At 40.9% G+C, this 23,257-nt stretch overlaps 5 protein-coding genes across 5 annotated transcripts in view; 1 reads left to right on the top strand and 4 right to left on the bottom strand.

Annotated features, from left to right (window-relative positions):
* The window catches only part of LOC124385133 (NACHT, LRR and PYD domains-containing protein 12-like), a 281,935-nt gene that overhangs the window by 104,389 nt on the left and 154,289 nt on the right, over positions 1–23,257 (bottom strand). The gene's annotated exons all lie outside the window — the stretch shown is intronic.
* LOC124385128 (NACHT, LRR and PYD domains-containing protein 12-like) overlaps positions 1–23,257 on the bottom strand; it is a 160,897-nt gene that overhangs the window by 43,490 nt on the left and 94,150 nt on the right. The window contains 1 exon segment of the mRNA XM_046848266.1: positions 2,771–2,944. Coding sequence (XP_046704222.1) covers positions 2,771–2,944 — 174 coding nt within the window.
* The window catches only part of LOC124385132 (NLR family CARD domain-containing protein 3-like), a 987,530-nt gene that overhangs the window by 917,817 nt on the left and 46,456 nt on the right, over positions 1–23,257 (bottom strand). The gene's annotated exons all lie outside the window — the stretch shown is intronic.
* LOC124385138 (NLR family CARD domain-containing protein 3-like) lies at positions 6,477–11,940 on the bottom strand. The gene is made up of 6 exons (XM_046848286.1): positions 11,877–11,940; positions 11,390–11,462; positions 10,939–11,055; positions 10,720–10,777; positions 8,452–8,656; positions 6,477–8,239 (listed from the first exon to the last, which is right to left on the bottom strand). Exons 2-6 carry the CDS (start codon positions 11,440–11,442, stop codon positions 6,477–6,479), a joined length of 2,196 nt encoding a protein of 731 aa, XP_046704242.1. The 5' UTR covers positions 11,443–11,462; positions 11,877–11,940.
* Positions 19,262–21,694, top strand: LOC124385167 (zinc finger protein 24-like). Its single transcript, XM_046848330.1, has 2 exons — positions 19,262–19,353; positions 20,618–21,694. The coding sequence occupies exon 2, from the start codon at positions 20,653–20,655 to the stop codon at positions 20,986–20,988; it is 336 nt and encodes a 111-aa protein (XP_046704286.1). The 5' UTR covers positions 19,262–19,353; positions 20,618–20,652; the 3' UTR covers positions 20,989–21,694.

Here is a 23,257-nt window from a genome sequence, read left to right as displayed (position 1 = left end):
AAGATCCAGCCATGTTTGTGTATACATGGTCTAATGTTTTGTTTCCTCTAGTGTGACATGAAACATGCTGATGAAATTTTGGGAGCACTGCCTTTAAGTTTGATTGATTAAAATTGTTATTTATGAATGTGGAAAACTATAGCAGTTGTTGCTGCTTTATTTAAATTGTGCTTCAGGACACACAACATTTTATTTATCTGAAACAGTCATATGACAGAAATGCAGGATCTACAGTGTGTAAGTGATGATCTGACCTCAGTATCTCCAGTGTACAGTGTGGATTCTCCAGTCCAGCAGAGAGCAGCTTTACTCCTGAATCCTGCAGGTTATTCCCACTCAGGTCCAGTTCTCTCAGACTGGAGGAGTTTGAACTGAGAACTGAGGACAGAATTTTACAGCTTTCCTCTGTGAGATCACTCCCACACAACCTGGGAGAGAAATGATGATAAATCAGAACAATAACGTCTCAAACACACAAACACACAGACACACACATATACACACACACACAAACACTGGGAGAGAAATGATGATCAGTGGAGTAAAGTAATAAATTACAAATTCTCTGTTTCCTGTAATTGAGTAGTTTTTCTCAGAAATTGTACTTTATTAAGTAGTTTAAAAACAGTGAACATTTACTTTTACTTGACTACATTTTCCCTCAACCTGCCGTCACTACTTTATCCCCCTGTTTCCTGCTGCACTGCTGTAAAAACCATTATGGGTAAAACTTCCACCAGAAGTAGTAGCAGCCTTTACTGACTTACGCCGATGCCAATATGTTGTGTTCATGTGCGGTTTGTTTTTCAGGTGGGAAAATGTTAAAATGCAGTAAAAAGCTCAGGAAAAACACGAGCTGTTTGTGTTTACACTTATAACCAGATGAAGCTTAATTTGTGTCTTAAAGAACCGTGTTTATAGAGAAAATTATAGTCTTTCTTACTCTTTATTTACTTTCCCCCACAGGATTGTAGCTTTTAGATGTAAAACACTAGTTAGTGTTTCTACTATTAGCCTAATGCTAATGCTAATACTAATAATATAATACAATCATCATTAATTAATTTCACTTTATATTAGGAGTCTAATGACCCTGTGCATATGTTATTTATTATAATTTAAATGACTATTGTAGGTACAATGATAGTAATTGTGTTGATGTAAAACACTTGGCACTGAGGTGTGATGTGGGTGAGGGCTGCACAGGGTTCATGGTCTGGGTGGGTATAAGGGGTGAGGGGAAGCAGTGTGATTTTAGATGTAATTACATGCAGGTAAATGTAACTACAATGTGTCTGTGTGACTTTAACTCTCCTCTACATCAGCTTTTAATTACACTAAATCATTTCCTGCATCCTTAAATAGCACACAAGCGACTTTATTACTGTGAAGGTTTTGGTAAAACTCTGAGCTTTTCACACTGATCATCACCTTTCTGTCACATGCAACTGAATCAACAAAGTAGCTAAAAATGCTACTGTATGTTACACGCTGTCACTTTTTACATCATCCTCCCATTCCTCTGTTCAGGAAGAGAAGGACCTGCTGATGTTGTGCTCTATAAGTTCTGTCAGCATGTGATTCCACATCTTGTTCTGAATGAATGATTAGTGACACTGAAGCGAATGATTGTTTATGTCGTAACAGAAGTTCCAGCCACAGATCACACAAAGCATCATGGGGTCTAGATAACAGGTGAAGACCAACAGCATGGTTGCTAAAAATATTACCTGATTATTGGTTGCTACACTTTTTATTTTGCAGGGTATAAAGTGGAATAACATTTACAGCATAAAACTACAAACTGCTCTTGAGTTCTTTTAAAGGTGACTTTTTACTCTTAATTTGAGAAGAATTTAGAGCAGATACTTTTACTCTACTACACTACATTTTTTTAAAAAGTAATAGTACTTTTACTTTAGTATTATTTATCAGTAAGCTTTGCACCACTGATTATGAAATATCACAACACACACACACACACACACACACACACACACACACACACACACAGTGGGAGAGAAATAATACAATTTCAAAGAGAAATTATCATATTAGAACACTGATATCTCAAAGGAAACTATACACAGATATTATTTATATTTGTGAGTAAAAGACACTAAACCTGTGAATCCCTATTGAAGTTACTTGTAACTTTTTATAGCTGTTCATTCTGTAATAGAGGTGTAGAGTGTTATAGAGATGATAGAGGTGTCAAGTGAAGTTTATTTCTATAGCACTTTTCACAACAGACACTGTCTCGAAGCAGCTTTACAGAATTTAACAGTTAAGGTGAATGGTGTGCATTTATCCCTGATGAGCAGCCGTGGCGACTGTGGCAAGGAAAAACTCCCTTAGATGTTATAAGGAAGAAACCTTGGTTAGAGGAGCGTGACTCAAAAGGGGAAACCATCCTTATTTAAGTGACATAAAGACTGTGATTATAAATCTTTAATCAATACAGAACACTGGAGAGAGAGAACTAACATGATTACTGAAATGTAAGATTATGAGTAATGATCTTTCTACAGTCTTTTACAGTCATTGTGGTTATAAAACTAGGAGCCACTGAGCAAATAGAAGAGAAAACGAGAAGAAACTCCAGATTGTTAAACATCTATTTCGGTGTTTGTTATTTATAAATGTGGAAAACTATAGGAGTTGTTGCTGCTTTGTTTAAATTGTGCTTCAGGACACACAACATTTTATTCATCTAAAACAGCCATATGACAGAAATGCAGGATCTACAGTGTGTAAGTGATGATCTGACCTCAGTATCTCCAGTGTACAGTGTGGATTCTCCAGTCCAGCAGAGAGCAGCTTCACTCCTGAATCCTGCATGTTATTCCCACTCAGGTCCAGTTCTCTCAGACTGGAGGAGTTTGAACTGAGAACTGAGGACAGAATTCTACAGCTTTCCTCTGTGAGATTACAGTAACACAACCTGGGAAAGAAAGGATAATAAATCAGAACACTGTCATCTCAAACACACACACAAAATGATTATATGGTGATCTATCAGAACATATCAAAATATCTATATTCACTATGTTTTTTAATTCTTGTAGATTATTTATGGTTGTTATTTCTATAAGTCTGCCCCCTATAGCCATTAAAGAAATAGCTCATAAAAAAGGATATACCACCCCCTGACTAATAGGTGGCGCTGGTCCATAAGTACAGTTGTTTGACTGTGCACATGGAACCTGCAAGCTGCATCATTTCTTTTGTTTTATTTTGCAATTTACATTTCTTTAGTTTATTACATTTACTTCATTGAATTTCCTTACTCAATTAGCTCTTGGATGTATTTATGTATTTAAACAAGTATCATGTCAGACAGACTGGATCACCTTCACCCAGAGTGAACAAAAAGGCAGGAGACAAAACTGGTGACTCTGACCTTGTTTTTTTACCACTAAAATCTTATTCAAAAACAAACAAAAGAAATTATAATACACTTGTGATTTTTCATTTTAGCCTAAAATTTCTTTATAAACCCCATAACAATGACAACAGCACTTGGCACCATTGTATGGTCTCACACACAGACAACTGAAACACTGTTTGAATTATAATAAATTAAGTGATAAGATAATATATGTGAATAATAAGTTGCACACAACAGCAGCTTCAGAAAGAAATGCAGACATTTCAGTTTAAACAGAAATAAGATAATTTAATCAGTGATTGGAACCAAATCAGTTCTATTGGTGAATCATTCAGTCTGTTTTTTTCAACGGGTTTCTCCAATTCATTTAAACGAACGATTCATTATTACAACAATCTACAAACCCGATTTCAAAAAAGTTGGGACACAGTACAAATTGTGAATAAAACAGGAATGCACTAATTTACAAATCTCATAAACTTATATTTTGTTGACAATAGAATATAGATAACATATCAAATGTTGAAAGTGAGACATTTTAAAATGTCATGCCAAATATTGGCTCATTTTGGATTCATGAGTGCTACACATTCCAGAAAAGTTGGGACAGGTAGCAATAAGAGGATGGAAAAGTTAAATGAACGTATAAGGAACAGCTGGAGGACCAATTTGCAACTTATTAGGTCAATTGACAACATGATTGTGTAAAAAAGAGTCTCTCAGAGTGGCAGTGTTTCTCAGAAGTCATGATGAGCAGAGGATCACCAATGGATTGCCCATGGAGGATGGAATGGAGAATTCCCCCAATGCTGTGGCGAAAAATAGTGGAGCAATATCAGAAAGGAGTTTTTCAGAGGAAAAATTAGAAAGAGTTTGAAGTTATCATCATCTACAGTGCATCATATCATACAAAGATTTAGAGAATCTGGAACAATCTCTGTGCGTAAGGGTCAAGGCCGGAATGCTTGTGATCTTCGGGCCCTTAGATGCCACTGCATCACATACAGGAATGCTACTGTACTGGAAATCACAACATGGGCTCAGGAATACCTCCAGAAAACATTGTCGGTGAACACAATCCATCGTGCCATTCGCCGTCTTTGGCTAAAACTCTATAGGTCAAAAAAGAAGCCATATCTAAACATGATCTAGAAGCGATCCAGAAGCGCAGGCGTTTTCTCTGGGCCAAGGCTCATTTAAAATGGACTGTGGCAAAGGGGAAAACTGTTTTGTGGTCAGACGAATCAAAATTTGAAGTTCTTTTTGGAATACTGGGGCCATGTCATCCGGACTAAAGAGAATAAGGACAACCCAAGTTGTTATCAACACTCAGTTCAGAAGCCTGCATCTCTGATGGTATGGGGTTGCATGAGTGCGTGTCGCATCATAAAGAGGAAGATGCGACAAAGAAGACCTAAGACAGTTAAGCAACTAGAAGCCTGTATTAGACAAGAATGGGACAACATTGAGGTGCAACTTGTCTCCTCAGTCCCCAGACATTTGCAGACTGTTATAAAAGAAGAGGGGACGCCACACAGTGGTAAACATGGCCTTGATCCAACTTTTTTGAGATGTGTTGATTTAAAATCAACTTATTTTTCCCCTTCAAAATGAGACATTTTCTCAGTTTAAGCATTCTTTATGTCATTATGTTGTATTCTGAATAAAATATTGAAATTTAAAACTTCCACATCATTGCATTCTGTTTTTATTTACAATTTGTACAGTGTCCCAACTTTTTTGGAATCGGGTTTGTAATTGCCCATATAGAAATCTGATATATGGCAGTCTAAGCATAGCACACACAGTGGGGGAAATAATTATTTGATCCCCTGCTTATTTTCAAAATTGCCCCTTACAAAGAAATGAACAGTCTAAAAATTCAATTAATTTAATTTAACTTCAATAAAACATTAAAGAAAGGTTCTAAATTAATTTGTATTTGATGAAGTGGAATAAATATGACCCAAAATAAACACAGACCCAAATGACTCCTGTGCCTTTAAGACAACACTCCTAATATCAACTCATTATGTGTATAAAAGACATCAGTCACAGAATCAGCCTCTTCCATTTAAACCTCTCCACCACCATGAGAAAGACCAAAGAGCTTTCAATGGACATCAGGGACAAGAGTGTAGACCTCCACAAGGCTGGAATGGACTGCAAGACCATCAGATTGTTGCCTTGACCATGTGTTTTGGGTCAATGTCATGCTGGAAGACCCGTCCACCACCCATCATCAGTGTTCTGGCTGAGGCCAGGAGGTTCTCATCAAAGATTCTACAGTGCATGTGGTGAAGTCTTCCAGTACCCTTAGCAGAGAATCAACCCCAAAGCAGAATGTTTCCTCCTCCATGTTGGGTGGTGATGATGGTGTACTTAGGTTATATTCAGCATTTCTCTTCTTCCAAAAACGGCAAAGTGAGTTGATACCAAAGAGCTCAATTTTGGTCTTATCTGACCACATCACATTTTCCCAAGCCTTCTCTGGATCATTCAGGTGTTCATCAGCAAACTTCAGATGGGTCTGTTCATGTGCATCTTGAAGTCGGTTTGTGAAGCTCCATGCTCACACAGTAGTTTCAGGGCTGTGATTTTTTCCCCCCTTGCATAATTTTTATTTAAATATTTTTACTCAGTAATGTATATGATTAAAAATAAATGTAAAAATTCTTTAACCAAAACATACTTTAGTAAAAGTAAAATTACAGGTTTAAAAAAATAGAAGTACACAAAATAAATACTCAACTTACTCAGTAAAATGTAATTCATTCATTTCCAGCTCTGTTTATTCCTCTGCTTAAGTGGACGATGTTGAATAAATAAAATCATTGTAGCAGTCACGGGTCATAATAATAATTCACAATAACACAAATAATTTAAAATGCTCGAGAGGCTTCTCTATATGTCCCACCCTGACTTCCTTCATTCTCCTTCCATACAGAATAACAGAGACCTGATGTATGATAATGAATGAATGATAATCAAGGTCCTAATCAGTGCAGTGTCATTAGTGTTCATTTCAAATAATAACTACATTTATGGAATTAGTAACACATTTATGAAATCATTTTAAAATGACTTACACAGCTTTTCTGGATGCTTTGACCACTGGCAGCAGCCTCAGAAGACATTCATCTGATCTGTCATATTTCCTCAAATGAAACACATCCAGATTCTCTTCTGAGTTCAGCAACACAAACACCAGAGCAGACCACTGATCAGGAGAGAGACTGACTCCACTGAGACACCTGGAATTACTGCTGTTCAGGTAACGTTGTACTTCCTGTTCTAGAGAATCATCATTCAGTTCATTCAGACAGTGGAACAGATTGATGGATTTCTCTGGAGATGGATTTTCTCTGATCATCTTCTTGATGTACTCGACTGTTTCCTGTTTGCTGTGAGAGCTACTTTCTCTCTGGGGTAGAAGGTCTCGTAAGAGAGTCTGATTGGACTCCAGTGAGAGACCCAGAAGGAAGCGAAGGAACAGGTCCAGGTGTCCATTCTCACTTTGCAAGGTCTTATCCACTGCACTCCTCAGGAAATCAGACATGTTTGATTTGGTGAAAAGACCAAACCATGTTTTTTGTTTTTTAAGATTTTTGTTGAAGAACTCATATAATGCAGCCAGAAACTCCTGAACACTCAGATGTACAAAGCTGAACACTTTCCCCAGGTGAAGCCCAAACTCCTCTCTGAAGATCTGAGTACACACTCCTGAGTACACTGAAGCGTCTCTAACATCAATCCCACACTCTCTCAGATCTTCCTCATAGAAGATCAGGTTTCTTTTCTCCAGCTGTTGGAAAGCCAGTTTTCCCAGTGCCAGGATACTCTCTCTGGTCTGCTGAGGATCAGGGTCACATTTCTGATAGTACTTTTGGTGTGTGTGTTTGATCTGAAAGATCAGGAAGTGTGTGAACATTTGAGTCAGAGTCTTGGGGATCTCTCCACTCTCTGCTTCACCCAACATTCTCTCTAGAACAGTGGCTGAGATCCAGCAGAAGACTGGGATGTGACACATGATGTAGAGGCTTCTGGAAGACTTCATGTGTGTGATGATTTTATTGGCCAGGCTCTGATCACTGATCCTCTTCCTGAAGTACTCCTCTTTCTGAGGATCACTGAACCCTCGTACCTCTGTTACCTGGTCTGCACACTCAGGAGGGATCTGATTGGCTGCTCCTGGTCGAGAGGTGATCCAGAGGAGAGCAGAGGGAAGCAGATTCCCCTTGATAAGGTTCGTCAGCAGCACATCCACTGAGGCTGATTCTGTCAAATCCCACAATCTCTCATTCTTCTGGAAATTTAGAGGAAGTCGACACTCATCCAGACCATCAAAGATCAACACCACTTTATTCCTCTCACAGTCTATTAATCGTAATTCTTTTATTTCTGGGAAAAAGTGATGGAGAAGATCCATCAGACTGAGATGTTTCTGCTTCATCAGATTCAGCTCTCTAAAGGGAAGTGGAAACAAGAAGGTGACGTCCTGATTTGCTTTTCCTTCAGCCCAGTCCAGAATGAACTTCTGCACAGAGACTGTTTTTCCAATTCCAGCAACTCCTTTAGTCAGCACACTTCTGATGGACTTGTCTTTAAAGAGATCATTACATTTGATGCGTGTCTCCTGTGTTGCTGGTCTCCTGGACACTGTCTCAATCTGTCTCACCTCATGTTCATTATTGACGTCTCCACTCCAACCCTCTGTGATGTAGAGGTCTGTGTAGATCTCATTCAGAAGTGCTGAGCTTCCATGCTGTGAGATTCCTTCAGTAATTCTTTTACATTTCTCTCTCAGTTTGGATTTGAGTTTATTTTGCTGGTGCACAGAGACGAGTTCTGATAAAAAGAAGAATAAAATGTAAACTCTCTGATCATCTCTGTGAGCTACTGATATTTTCATAGCTGTATATCATATGGAATGTCAGTACTGATGTGTTATTATATTGTGTTGATAAAAGCACATCATTATGATGAGATGTGTTTAATAAATGTACAGCAGTTTCCTTCCTCTGAAGATAAAGTGATGTTAGAACCCCATGAGCTCTTACTGTTCTGCAGTGTGTTAGCGAGATCTGTGTGCTTCATGTTCTTCAGGAAGTGCAGTGTGATCTTCAGCACTCCCTCTCTGACACTGCTCTGATCCTCCTCATCCTCCACCTCCCTCTCAGAGCATGCTGGGTAATCTGGACTCAGGAGCTTCTTATATCTCTTCAGTTCATTCTGTAGCAGACTGATGACTTTGTGCTCCAGATCCTGATTTGTAACAGAAACAAAAAATACACTACACTTACAGTGAGAAAAATAAGTATTTGAACACCCTGCTATTTTGCAAGTTCTCCCACTTAGAAATCATGGGGGGGTCTGAAATTGTCATCGTAGGTGCATGTCCACTGTGAGACACATAATCTAAAAAAAAAAATCCAGAAATCACAATATATGATTTTTAAACTGTTTATTTGTATGATACAGCTGCAAATAAGTATTTGAACACCTGTCTATCAGCTAGAATTCTGACCCTCAAAGACCTGTTAGTCTGCCTTTAAAATGTCCACCTCCACTACATTTATTATCCTAAATTAGATGCACCTGTTTGAGGTCATTAGCTGCGTAAAGACACCTGTCCACCCCATACAATCAGTAAGAATCCAACTACTAACATGGCCAAGACCAAAGAGCTGTCCAAAGACACTAGAGACCAAATTGTACACCTCCACAAGGCTGGAAAGGGCTACGGAGAAATTGCGAAGCAGCTTGGTGAAAAAAGGTCCACTGTTGGAGCAATCATTAGAAAATGGAAGAAGCTAAACATGACTGTCAATCTCCCTCGGACTGGGGCTCCATGCAAGATCTCACCTCGTGGGGTCTCAGTGATCCTGAGGAAGGTGAGAAATCAGCCCAGACCTACACGGGAGGAGCTGGTCAATGACCTGAAAAGAGCTGGGACCACTGTTTCCAAGGTTACTGTTGGTAATACACTAAGACGTCATGGTTTGAAATCATTCATGGCACGGAAGGTTCCCCTGCTTAAACCAGCACATGTCCAGGCACGTCTTAAGTTTGCCAATGACCATTTGGACGATCCTGAGGAGTCATGGGAAAAAGTCATGTGGTCAGATGAGACCAAAATAGAACTTTTGGGTCATAATTCCACTAAACGTGTTTGGAGGAAGAAGAATGATGAGTACCATCCCAAGAACACATCCCTACTGTGAAGCATGGGGGTGGTAGCATCATGCTTTGGGGGTGTTTTTCTGCACATGGGACAGGGCGACTGCACTGTATTAAGGAGAGGATGACCGGGCCATGTATTGCGAGATTTTGGGGAACAACCTCCTTCCCTCAGTTAGAGCATTGAAGATGGGTCGAGGCTGGGTCTTCCAACATGACAATGACCCGAAGCACACAGCCAGGATAAACAAGGAGTGGCTCTGTAAGAAGCATATTAAGGTTCTGGCGTGGCCTAGCCAGTCTCCAGACCTAAACCCAATAGAGAATCTTTGGAGGGAGCTCAAACTCTGAGTCTCTCAGCGACAGGCCAAAAACCTGACTGATCTAGAGAAGATCTGTGTGGAGGAGTGTTCCAAAATCCCTCCTGCAGTGTGTGCAAACCTGGTGAAAAACTACAGGAAACGTTTGACCTCTGTAATTGCAAACAAAGGCTACTGTACCAAATATTAACATTGACTTTCTCAGGTGTTTAAATACTTATTTGCAGCTGTATCATACAAATAAATAATTAAAAAATCATATATTGTGATTTCTGGATTTTTTTTCTCTCACAGTGGACATGCACCTACGATGACAATTTCAGACCCCTCCATGATTTCTAAGTGGGAGAACTTGCAAAATAGCAGAGTGTTCAAATAATTATTTTCCTCACTGTATATCAAACACTAGAATGTAAAATGAGTGTGTTCATTACTGACATCCAGACAAACTGGTTTCAGACGAGAGCACAGACGAGTAAAAACATGAAGGTGAGTCACTGAGTATTAAGAAGGAGGCAAAAGTATAAAATTTTTTTACGTCGCTCTGGATAAGGGCGTCTGCTAAATGCCACAAATGTAAATGTAAATGTAAAATAAAAATGCTGGTGATTCAATTTTACAAAGAACAGGTTGGAAAGAAAGCAAGAAACAAACAAGAAGAATGAGAAAAGAAGAAGGAAAAAGATGTTGAAACCAACGAGGAAACACAACACACTCATGTTCTCTTTTACTCCTGCTCAGGATTTTGTTCTGTCACATTGCAGTGAGAGTGGAATAGATACACACACACACACACACACACACACACACACACACACACACACACACCTTGAATATGGCCTCTAAATGACTCTTCTCAGTGATATTTGATTTCTTCTTCTGCAGTCTGTGAACAAATAAAACACTTGTTAAAAGTAGAATAAAGACTATAAATCATATTCATAACTACAAACACAAAGCAGTGAATACACACATATTACAGAGATGTTTGATTATGTGAGAGTGTGAGTGATAAAACACTGCACTCATACATTCAACTGTCCTCACCTCAGATCAGTAGTACAGTCTGTGTCTTTAAAGTGTAGTGGAAGACCCATTGACTGTTCACTCTTCATGGACACACAGCTGGGTTCAGGTGAGTCTGATCTCTTACCCTGAATCAGACTAAACACACACAACCACTGCATCATTATTACTGTTCTGCAGCAACACTGAATAATGAAACTGGAGTTAAAATCTGATGATGTTCTTATTAACACTGATCCCATTCTTTAACCTTCATACTTTATCCAGCTACAGGGACAACTTGGGGTTAGACATGTTGCTCAGTAGCTTAATGTCACTAATCATAAGCTGGTTTTGAACATCTGGAGACAAAGCTGCTGAATTCAACTCTTCACTCGTCACTTTTCACAGATACACATCAGAGTCTGATCTGTTTAGTGTTGGTGAATGTGAGAACATTTCTATTTTTCACAGAGTCTCAACCTTCACTCACCTCTCATCTTTCTTTATGTCCTGTTTCACAGAGTCGCTCATTCTGGAGAACATTTTTACTCCTTCAAAGAAACCTACACACACACACACACACACACACACACACACACACACCAACCCCCACACAAAGAAGACATATTTACATCAAAACAAAAAAGGAAAAAATCACCTGAACGTCTTCATCTAGTTTAAATTCATAACATTCACATTTTCTACCTTTAGATTTACAGACTTACTGTGTTTTTCCCTGAACCTTTTAGAGTCTCGTCACTAAGTTCTGTTTCAGTTTCACTCAAACTGACATGACTGGTTTAGGAAGATTAAAATATATATAAATAGAGGTGGAGCAACACACACACACACACACCAACCCCACACAAAGAAGACATATTTACATCAAAACAAAAAAGGAAAAAATCACCTGAACGTCTTCATCTAGTTTAAATTCATAACATTCACATTTTCTACCTTTAGATTTACAGACTTACTGTGTTTTTCCCCTGGAACCTTTTAGAGTCTCGTCACTAAGTTCTGTTTCAGTTTCACTCAAACTGACATGACTGGTTTAGGAAGATTAAAATATATATAAATAGAGGTGGAGCAAACACACACACACACACACACACACACACACATTACACTTTTGGCTGGTGGTTCCAATCTATGAGTAAATTTTATATTGTATTATTTCTTACCTGAAATGCATTCGTGTTCTCGTGTGTGTGTGTGTGTGTGTGTGTGTGTGTGTATTCATGCAACCCCCACTATAATTGAAGAATAGCAGCTTAAAGAGGTTACAGTGTGCTCGACTAAGGAATGCTGAATGTTGTGTCTTCTGTAAATCCTTATGCTGCCACTAGACACACTGAGTAGCAAAAAAAACAGGAAAAAGTTCTAGTTTTCAGAAGACGAAGTTGTGAGCTTAGCATGAACATGAGAAGTTGTTATCTGGAATAAATATGTCTCAGAAGATATACAGTGTCTTGTCTATTTAATCACATACTTAACAGGCAACTCTGGGAAATCACTCAGCATTGTACAACTTAATCTGTTACCATGAAGAATTGTCAGTGTGTGTGTTGGCACAGAAAAAAGATTAAAGTATAACAGAAAGAAAAGAGTGCTGCAGCTTACAGGTAGCACTAGTTTAAGTGTGAAGTGTTTAAGTCTCTACACATTTTCCCCTCAACTTACTGGTGATGACTCAGATCCCTCAGGTATTGTATTTAGCAGTATCGCACAGCACAAAAGGGCTACACTAAAAACTGTGTAATCATTGTTGTCGAGTGTCCAATATTGGAGTATCAAATTGCTGATATCTGGTGGCAGTGATGAGTAAACCCACCTCCCAATAGGTGTTCAGGGTGACTCAGAAACAGGTAGACCAGGCTGCTGAGAACTTAACAGCAGAAGAAATGATTGTTTCAGAATCATGAGGCAGGATGCCTTGGCTTTAACAGAATAACAAAAAGAATAAACATAAAGATTAAAGAACAAAAAATAATAACAAAGAGAAAAAAAGGGGGCAAAAAAGATAGTAATTAATTTAAATGAATAAAACAAATCACCCATAAAAGTCTTAATAATAATAACATTAATAATGCTTAGTGTTTGAAATAAACATTTTATTTAAATTTGATGTAAAAGGGGACTGTTTTTTATGTTACATTAATCCTTTCATTTACTTTAATTGTAACAGAAAACATGTTCACTATTTGGTAACAGAGTAAAAATGAAGCAATAAGGAAGAAGTCAGTTAAAGGGGAAAAGAGTGAGTGCTAAATTGCTAAACTAACTTTCTTTCAGCTTCTCCCATTAGGGGTCGCCACAGCGGATCCTCCACACGTTTGATTTGGTACATGTTTTTACGCTGGATGCCCTTCCTAACGCAACCCTCCCCAATTTATCTGGGCTTGGGACCGGCACTAAGAGTGGCTGGGGTTGGTTCCCTGACCGGGGATCGAACCCGGGCCGCAGGGGTGAGAACTGCATCCTAACCACTAGACCACCAGGGAACCTCTAACTGCTAAACTAAAAACTTATAAAAAAAAAGAAGTAAAAGTAAGAAAGGTCTTGTATCGTATTTATTATCTAGAATCATAAAAAAGATGCAGCAGTCCATGTTTTCAACTATTGTTAACTTTCCTGCATTCTCCACCTTAATACATTGTTTTTAATGTAAATTAACAGAAATAAATTGGATTAAAGCGAGTGTGTATTTCAGCAGGATGTGTACAGCAATAAACAGATCTAAGCAGATCTAAGATATAAGATGCCTTTAATGTAACCTATTTAGCATAAATGAGATTTTATCTCATAGACATTTGCATTGCTTAGGTTGTTGATTTGTCTGCGGTGTTAGTTGGAACACCTTGAAATCTTTGTCTTGTACCTAGAAACATTGCTGAACAAATTCTCCACCAGCTCACCTTTTTTCCCCACAGTTGTTTCCATTCTGAACTCTGCACCTTGGTAGCACCACCTATCTATTTTACACTACTACCAAAGCACTTCTGGTTAGATGCTAACTGTATTTTCTTGCCTTGTACCAAAACATGTGCAATGACAATAATGTTTGAACTAATCTGATTTAATCTAATATAATCTAATCTAGTCTAGTCTAAGAAACTCAATTTCTTGTCCATGTGATCAATGCACACACACAGTTTTCCACAAGATGTAAAAAAATACTTACCTCATAAGACCAGGCCTTTCTTTTACAATTTCTTTTGCATCTACATAGTTTAATATAGCAAGCTGTGATGCTCTGTGTGTTTTGACTCCTTTTCTATCAGCTTGTTCAGAGCCTAGAGTGCAGAATGTTCAGACATTTTATTTGTGAGAAGTGTAAGTTAGTTATCTATCTGATGGAAAAATCCTAGGATTAGAGGAGCACATCCAGATTCTAAAGAAGGTTATTGAGAGTGGGAGCAGTGCAGTCACAAAGCAGGGTAAGTGGATAATGACTCCACAGAAGCACCAATACAATCTGCATTGTGTGCAGCAAAGCACCTGCTGAAAAACCTGGAAAAACTCTGCTCTTTGGAGACTCTATTTTAAGGCATATGAAATTAGATGGGCACAAGTTGAATGTAGATTAATCTGTGGTTGCTGAACTACTGGATGTCCATATGGTGCTCCGAAAACAATATGGGATTTATAGATAGTTGGAGATATCTTGAGGACAAAACTTGCTTATAGTTTAAAGTCTCAGAACAGATCTAGTTAAACAGTGACTATTCATAGCCAAGGCAGGAAGCAGACAAACAGGCTAAACCAATCATTTATATATATATATATATATATATATATATATATATATATATATATATATATATATATATATACAGTGGAACCCGGTTATGTCGATGTCCTAGGGGGTCGCCAAAAAGCATCAAGGTAACTGATGTTCGAGATAAACGAAAATCAAAATGGCAGCAATATATTAACGTGCTTGAAATTTCTTTATGTACATGATGTGCGTTAATAAATGAGAATGTGCATGCACGTGTTTTTGGAGGTTTTTTTTACACAACAGCGTTGCTGCGATTTGTTTTAAGAAGGCATGCTATAAAAATACATACAGTACATGTTTATTTGTCAGGAATCCACCTGCCACGCCCCCTTCGGCCCCCTTCAGCGTGTCAGGTGCTTTCTCGGCCGCTTTCTCTGAAGCTCCGCTTCAATCGCGCACATATGGTGCTCGTTTATCATCATCACCAGCTCCTATTTAAACTTCCACACTCTCACTGTCCGTTATTGTTGGTATATGTTGGTTCACGGCAGTCGTTGTTATCGCTCATGTGTATCCCGGTACGTGTCTTCCCACCGGCACTCTCTCAATGGCTGCTCTTTTCTTCCCAAAGCCATGCCGCGCCCCTACTAACACTACGAACACTAGCACTAACTAACAGCAGAGATTCACCAGTATACAATACAACACCTGTAGCAGCTGTAAGGCTTGATTTGTCCGCCACTTCCGCGAGTTCTTCTGCGGCTGCACCGAGATAACCGACAATAAATGGCAAATTTCTCCCCCCTTGTGCTCGAGATATTAGGGTTCGGCGACATAAAAAAAGTCAACATAACCAATAAAAAATGCTTAGAAAAAGCAGTAGTTCCACTTCAAAAACGTCGACTTAATAGGGTTGTCGAGATAACCGAGGGCGAGATAAGCGGATTCCACTGTGTATATATATATATATATATATATATATATATATATATATATATATAATGTATATGCAGGACATACTACAATAACCTCTCCTCTATGGGCAAGACTAAAGAGCTGTCTAAAGACACTAGGGACTAAATTGTAGACCTGCACATGGTTGGGATGGGCTACAGGATGTCAGGCTGATGACACGGAAGCGGAAATAACTCAATCATAGTCTTTATTTACCCAAAACACAAACACAAGTCATGCAAGATCCACAAACCAGAAGTATCCACTCGGGACGAGTAATCCTCAATGGAAGGAGATGTCCAACAAAAGCAAAACCCGAAACGAAAGTAAACTCCTACGGCAAAGAGTAATCCATTTAGAACGGAGTTCGGAGACAGAACCAGCGGGGCATGCTGGCGGTCGAGCAGCCACGGGAATCACCAGCATGACATTCAAGTTGTCAACTTAAGAAAATAAAATCCTGCAGCAAGTGCAAGGTCACCCTGCTCAAGCCAGCAAATGTCTAGGCCCATTTAAAGTTTGCCAAAGACAATCTGGATGATCCAGAGGAGGCATGGGAGAAGATCACGTGGTCTTATGAGACCAAAATAGAACTTTCTGGTATAAACTCCTCTTGACGTTTTTGGAGGAAGAAGAAGGATAAGTACAATTCCAAGCACACCATCCCAATTGTGAAGCATGGGGGTGGAGACATCATGCTTTGGGGGTGCTTTTCTGCTAAAGGGACAGGACGACTGTACCATATTAAGGGGAGAATGGATGGGCAACAACCTTCTTCCCTCAGTAAGAGCATTGAAGATGGGTCATGGCTCCAACAAAGGAGTGGCTCTGTAAGAAGCATTTCAAAGTCCTGGAGTGGCCTAGCCAGTCTCCAGACCTAAACCCAATAGAAAATCTATGGAGGGAGCTGAAACTCTGTGTTGCCCAGCGACAGCCCCAAAACCTGAAAGATCTGGAGAAGACCTGTATGGACCTGTGGAAAAATTATAATATATATATATATATATATATATATATATATATATATATATATATATATATATATATATATACACACACTCACCGGCCACTTTATTAGGTACACCTGTCCAACTGCACGTTAACGCTAATTTCTAATCAGCCAATCACATGGCAGCAACTCAATGCATTCAGGCAAGTAGACATGGTCAAGATGATCTGCTGCAGTTTAAACCCGAGCGTCAGAATGGAGAAGAAAGGTGATTTAAGTGACTTCGAACGTGGCATGGTTGTTGGTGCCAGACGGGCTGGTCTGACTATTTCAAAAACTGCTGATCTACTGGGATTTTCACGCACAACCATCTCTAGGGTTTACAGAGAATGGTCCGAAAAAGAGAAAATATTCAGTGAGCAGCAGTTCTGTGGGCGCAAATGCCTTGTTGATGCCAGAGGAGAATTACCAGACAGGTTCGAGCTGATAGAAAGGCAACAGTAACTCAAATAACCATTCGTTACAACCAAGGAATGCAGAAGAGCATCTCTGAATGCATCACACGTCGAACCTTGAGACGGATGGGCTACAGCAGCAGAAGACCACACTGGGTGCCTCTCCTGACAGCTAAGAACAGGAAACTGAGGCTACAATTCGCACAGGCTCACCAAAATTGGACAATAGAAGATTGGAAAAACGTTGCCTGGTCTGATGAGTCTCGATTTCTGCTGTGACATTCGGATGGAAGGCGTCAACAACATGAAAGCATGGATCCATCCTGCCTTGGATCATCGGTTCAGGCTGGTGGTGGTGGTGGTGTAATGGTGTGGGGGATATTTTTTTAGCACGCTTTGGGCCCATTAGTAGCAACTGAGCATCGTGTCAACGCCACAGCCTACCTGAGTATTGTTGCTGACCATGTCCATCCCTTTATGACCACAGTGTACCCACCTTCTGATGACTACTTCCAGCAGGATAACGCGGCATTTCATAAAGCGCGAATCATCTCAGACTCGTTTCTTGAACATGACAATGAGTTCACTGTACTCAAATGGCCTCCACAGTCACCAGATCTCAATCCAATAGAGCAACTTTGGGATGTGGTGGAATGGGAGATTTGCATCATGGATGTGCAGCCGACAAATCTGCAGCAACTGCGTGATGCTATCATGTCAATATGGACCAAAATCTCTGAGAAATGTTTCCAGTACCTTGTTGAATCCTTTCTTGACAAAAAAAACAGATTATGTTACTTGCATTTCTACTAACAGAGTCTGTGATCTCCTGGTGGTTTTGATCTTCTGCCCCTTCACTCCTCCTTTACTCTTAAAGATTTGGATCAGTTTATCTGAGAAGCTTCCAGCTGAGAGAGGAACGATGACTGCAGTGGCTTTGTAATGATGCGCATGAACTCTGCATTCACCTGCATTCAAACAAACAAAACACAGCAATTTGTTGGGTTTATTACTACAAAAAAGAAATTCAGACTAAAATAAAAACACTTCATAACACATTTACTGACGTTACTCTGCTGAAAAAGAGCTGACCATTGATTCTTAAATTCTTCAATCTTGGGCCTTTGCTCCACAATCTGCTGACGTCTGTGGGAAAATGTTCTTTTCTTATTTTTGCTTTTATCACCACTTATTTGTCATGCTTTTTTACTTCCCACAATAAAACAATTCTCTCTCCCTCCAAGCTCTCTGTGGATTCACCTTGATCTTCCACCACCTTCAAGGGTTCAGTAGTAAAACATCTACCTTTTTGCTGTACCTTTGGCTGAGAACGCATTTTGAAATACAGAATTTTGCTACAAATATCACATGGTGTCATGATGAAAATGTGATTCTGTGTGTCCTAACCGTGAGTCTAAATGCATTACAGATCATTTTGGTACCATTCCTGCTTGGAGAATTTACACATCAAATCAATTTGGGTATTTTTTAATTTTAATTGTAAATTTGCAACTTATAAAGTGTTAATGTGTATGAAATGTACATATTAAAACTACTGTTGGAAATGACAAATGTAAATTATATAAAAGTAATTTTACTTATGCTTCAAACTTTGCAGATATACTAATGTAAAATGTAAATGTAAATCGGGAAATTCATTATCATGTTGAAGATTGTATTTGAAATGGGATGTGTCTCCTCTATGCTTCCATACTACTGCATAGTGTGTATGATTTGAGTTGTGTATGTATGTATGTAGTGTATGATTTGAGTTGATGCTGATTGATCTTCCTTACATACAGCGATATGTATGAGTGTTCACCAGAAGGGGGCGCATTTCACACATTCCACACACGCTGATGAAGCAGCAGCAGCAGCATTTCGGTGTCCTGTGATTCTTAATGCTAATATTTTCCTCACCAGGTAATAAATACATCAACTCAATGTTGAATTTATTGTTGAGGTTTGGAAAAGGGGCTGAAAATGTGGATATCGTTGTTCCGAGCATTAATGAGTTGTTGAAGTGAGTTTGAAAGTTTGTTCAGAGTTGAACTCGTACATCACGCTAGTCATGCTAAGGATGGAGACCACGTGGTGTTGGAAATAGCGTGCTAACGCTAATAAGTCAATGTGTGTGTGTTTCTTCCAAATCATATAATTATTATGGGAAATGTTACAAATGGCTTTGTTTTAAAAATGGATGTATTGTTCCTACAAATATGCTGAATTATAGAAATGGATAATGCTGATATTTTCTCCCACCAGGCGGTGGCGCTACTACATAAATACACCATTAGACACGCAGGAGAAGAAAAAGTCCTGCTGCATTCAGAATCGTCCAGCATTATTTTTCCCGCCTGTTCGTTTCTGAGGTAAATATTTTGATATCTTTATTATTTTACAATAAAAACCGTATGAAATGAGATCATTCAGACTGTAGAAATATACTAGAAATGATTTTGGTGGTAAAAGTGGAAAAAAAGATCAAAATCCTATCAGGAGTTAGACGCTATAGTCAGGGGAGACTATGCTAAGCTAACGGAGAACAATTAAATATTAATTATTATTCATATAAACTCAATGCAGAAATATTAATGATTAAAAAAGATTTGATGCTGGTTTTTAGGGTAAAATTGTGATATTTATTGTCTGTGTTTAATAATGTATCATATGTGTGAGGAAGAAAACTATTACTTGTAGTTAAATCTTAATAATTATATAATGATTAATCAATAAGGTAAATAAATTGAGATTTTGGACATTTAACAGCATTTAACATGAGCTATATGTGCACTAATCCTAAATCAGGGCTTTTCACATTTTATGGGCATTTTTTACATTTATAAATCCATTTTCTCTAAAAGTGTGCATCATCTTTAGAGTCAAATTCTTACATTTAATCAGTTAATTAGAATAATTACACATTCTGTCTGTTACTAAACACATTAAATCAGTAAGAACAAAATATATGTTTGAATGCAGCAGAAACAGAAGCTGCATCTGAAGTGTATTTAGATGTCTTTATACACTGTTTAATGCTCAGAGGAACATGTAATGATTTACCCTGCACTTACAAATGCAGCAATGATCTTTTCATATTTTAATTATAAAATACTGATATTTAAGATCATAAAAATAGAAGATACTTTAAATGTGAAATTAAAACCGCCAGTAGGTGGCAGCACGTCACTGTTAAAAGTGAGTCATTGCGATTGAACCGAATCATTTAAACGAGTGATTCATTCAGGAACAAAACACCATCATGTTGTTCAGAGACACAAAACAGTGCTGTGGATTTGTTTGGATTATTTTTGTTGGTGAAATCGAGCAAAAACAGGCAGTGTGGTGTCTAAAACATAAATCTCTTAATATTAACTCTTATTTCTTATATTCTAATCTCTTAATTATTAAACTGGTGCATAAAATCAATAGGAGGAGAGAGAGTGTGTGTGAGACGGGTGGTGTGTGTGTGTGTGCGTGAGCCAGAGGACGTGCTGCATGAGACACTAAAACCGAACATACTTGCAAATCAGAAAATAAAAGTGGCTTTGAAGCCTTTACACTTGACCTGTTGTGGCGTTCCTCCCCAACCCCCACCCCACAACCCCCACCCCCGCATCTACACGCTCTCCACAGTGGTGCCGAAACCCGCGATTGGGGAATGGACCGGGATGGAGAGAGCCCTCCGCCTGCTGCCGCTGCATTCCGGGGAAGCCCAGCTCGCTGCTCAGCAACTGCCGGCCGATCGGATGCTGGAATACGATGATCTGAAGCGGGCGATCCTCCAGCGAGTGGGCCGGACACCGGAGCAGCACCAACAGTGGTTCTGCGCCTTGATGCTGCGCGAGGTCGGCCGACCGTTCGCCTTCGCCCACCAGCTTCGCGATGCATGCCGGAGATGGCTGCGGGACGAGGACCGGAGCACGGACGAGGTCCTGGACCGCGTGGTGTTGGAGCAGTTCATCGCCCGTCTTCCGCCGCGGACTGAATGGGTTCAGTGCCAGTGACCGGAGACCGTGGAGAAGGCGGTACAGTTGGCAGAGGACCACCTGGCGGCGTACGCGGGGGCGGGCGATTCCCTGGGTCTCCGTCGAAATTTCCTTCTTCCCTCTCCCTGAAGCCGGTGGCTCGGCCGCGAGCTCCTCCCTCTTCCTTTTCCTATTTCTCTCCTTCTGCTCTCGCTCACGGATCTTTGCCTATGACTCCACAGTTGGGGGAGACAGTCCGCGCAGGTGCGGAGCGGAAGCCTGGGCCGGTCTGTTGGCGCTGCGGGGAGCCGGGGCATTTCCTGGATCAGTGTCCTGTCATGGAGTTGGGGGTGATGGTACGGATTCCCGAGGCGCCACAGGCTGCCCCCTATCAAGCAGGAACGTACCGTATACCTGTGAGTATCCAAGGGCGTACACACCAGGTGTTGGTGGATTCGGGCTGCGAGCAGACAGCCATCCATCAAAGCCTGGTGCGATGCGAAGTTTTGAATGCTGCACGCCGGGTGAAGGTGAGATATGTGCATGGGGACGTTCACGAATATCCACTGGTGGCCATTTCGGTTCGTTTCAGGGGGAAAAATCATAGAGTGGAGGCGGCGGTTAGTCCCCGCCTCACCCATCCGCTAATCTTGGGTACGAATTGGGCCGCTTTTCCTCGCTTACTCAGGGAAATGTGTGTGGATGGGTCCTGCGGTAAGGTGAAGCGGGGGGGGGCGTGCGCTATGTTGGCTGGGGAGGCGGCGCTGGGGACGTCAGTTCCGCGTCAGGCAGACTCCGCCCTACGGGGAATTCCTCCCGGGGATTTCCCCCTCGAGCAGTCGCGGGACGAGGCGCTCCGACACGCCTTTGACCAGGTGAGAGCAATCGATGGGCAGCGAATCCGGCCGGATGGCGCGCTTTCCTATCCCTACTTCGCCGTGATTAAAGATAGGTTATACCAAATGACGCAGGACACACGAACCGGAGAGGAAACGACCCAGTTGTTGGTCCCAAAAAGCCGCAGGGAACTTTTATTCCATGCAGCTCCTCATAATCCGATGGCCGGGCACCTGGGCTGTGTTAAAACATTAGACCGCCTAATGGACCGTTTCTATTGGCCGGGCATTCACGGCGATGTGCGTAGGTGGTGTGCGGCATGCCGGGAATGTCAGCTGGTAAATCCACCGGCCATCCCAAAAGCGCCTTTGCGCCCTTTACCATTAATCGAGGTTCCCTTCGAGAGAATTGGTATGGACCTCGTCGGGCCATTAGAGCGAACCGCACGCGGGCATCGCTTCGTATTAGTCATAGTAGACTATGCAACGCGATATCCGGAAGCAGTGGCTCTTCGCAACATCTCCACACGCAGTGTTGCCGAGGCTGTGTTGGGGATTAAATCGATTCGCACCAGTGTCTATCACCCACAAACCGACGGCCTGGTGGAGCGTTTCAATCGAACCCTTAAAAACATGATTCGGAAGTTCGTACACGGGGACACGCGGAATTGGGATAAATGGCTCGAGCCCTTGTTATTTGCAGTACGAGAGGTCCCGCAAGCCTCCACGGGGTTCTCCCCGTTTGAATTATTGTACGGCCGTAAGCCGCACGGAGTACTGGACGTTCTCCGGGAAAATTGGGAGGAGGGACCTTCAAGCACGAAAAATGAAATTCAGTACGTTCTGGATCTGAGAGCAAAACTCCACACACTGGGGCAGCTAACAATGGAGAATTTGCTACAGGCACAGGAACGGCAATCCCGGCTGTATGACAAGGGCGCGCGACTCAGGCAGTTTTCACCGGGAGATAAAGTCCTCGTTCTACTACCCACGTCAAGCTCGAAATTACTCGCCAGGTGGCAAGGGCAGTTTGAGGTTACACGGCGGGTGGGGGATGTCGACTATGAGGTGCGGCGCACGGACAGGGGCGGGGCGCTCCAAGTATATCACCTGAACCTCCTAAAATTATGGAGCGAGGCGGCGTCGGTGTCCCTCGCAACGGTGATTCCAGAGAGGGCGGAGCTGGGGCCGGAGGTATGACGAAAAACCGCGTCAGAATCCGCCTTGGTTCCCTGTGGAGACCACCTCTCGCCATCGCAGAGAGCGCAGGTCGGTAAATTACAGCAGGAGTTTGCGGACGTGTTCTCTCCCCTGCCTGGGCGGACAAACCTTATAGAACACCATATTGAGACATCTCCCGGTATTGTGGTGCGCAGTCGCCCGTACCGGTTGCCCGAACACAAAAAAAATGTGGTTCGGGAGGAAATTCAGGCGATGCTTGACATGGGGGTGGTCGAGGAGTCCCACAGCGA

The sequence above is a fragment of the Silurus meridionalis genome, chromosome 4 (genome assembly GCF_014805685.1).
Source record: "Silurus meridionalis isolate SWU-2019-XX chromosome 4, ASM1480568v1, whole genome shotgun sequence".
NCBI classification, from domain to species: Eukaryota; Metazoa; Chordata; class Actinopteri; order Siluriformes; family Siluridae; genus Silurus; species Silurus meridionalis.
The sequence above is the reverse complement of the archived record's forward strand: the minus strand, read 5'-3'. Positions and strand labels throughout refer to the sequence as shown.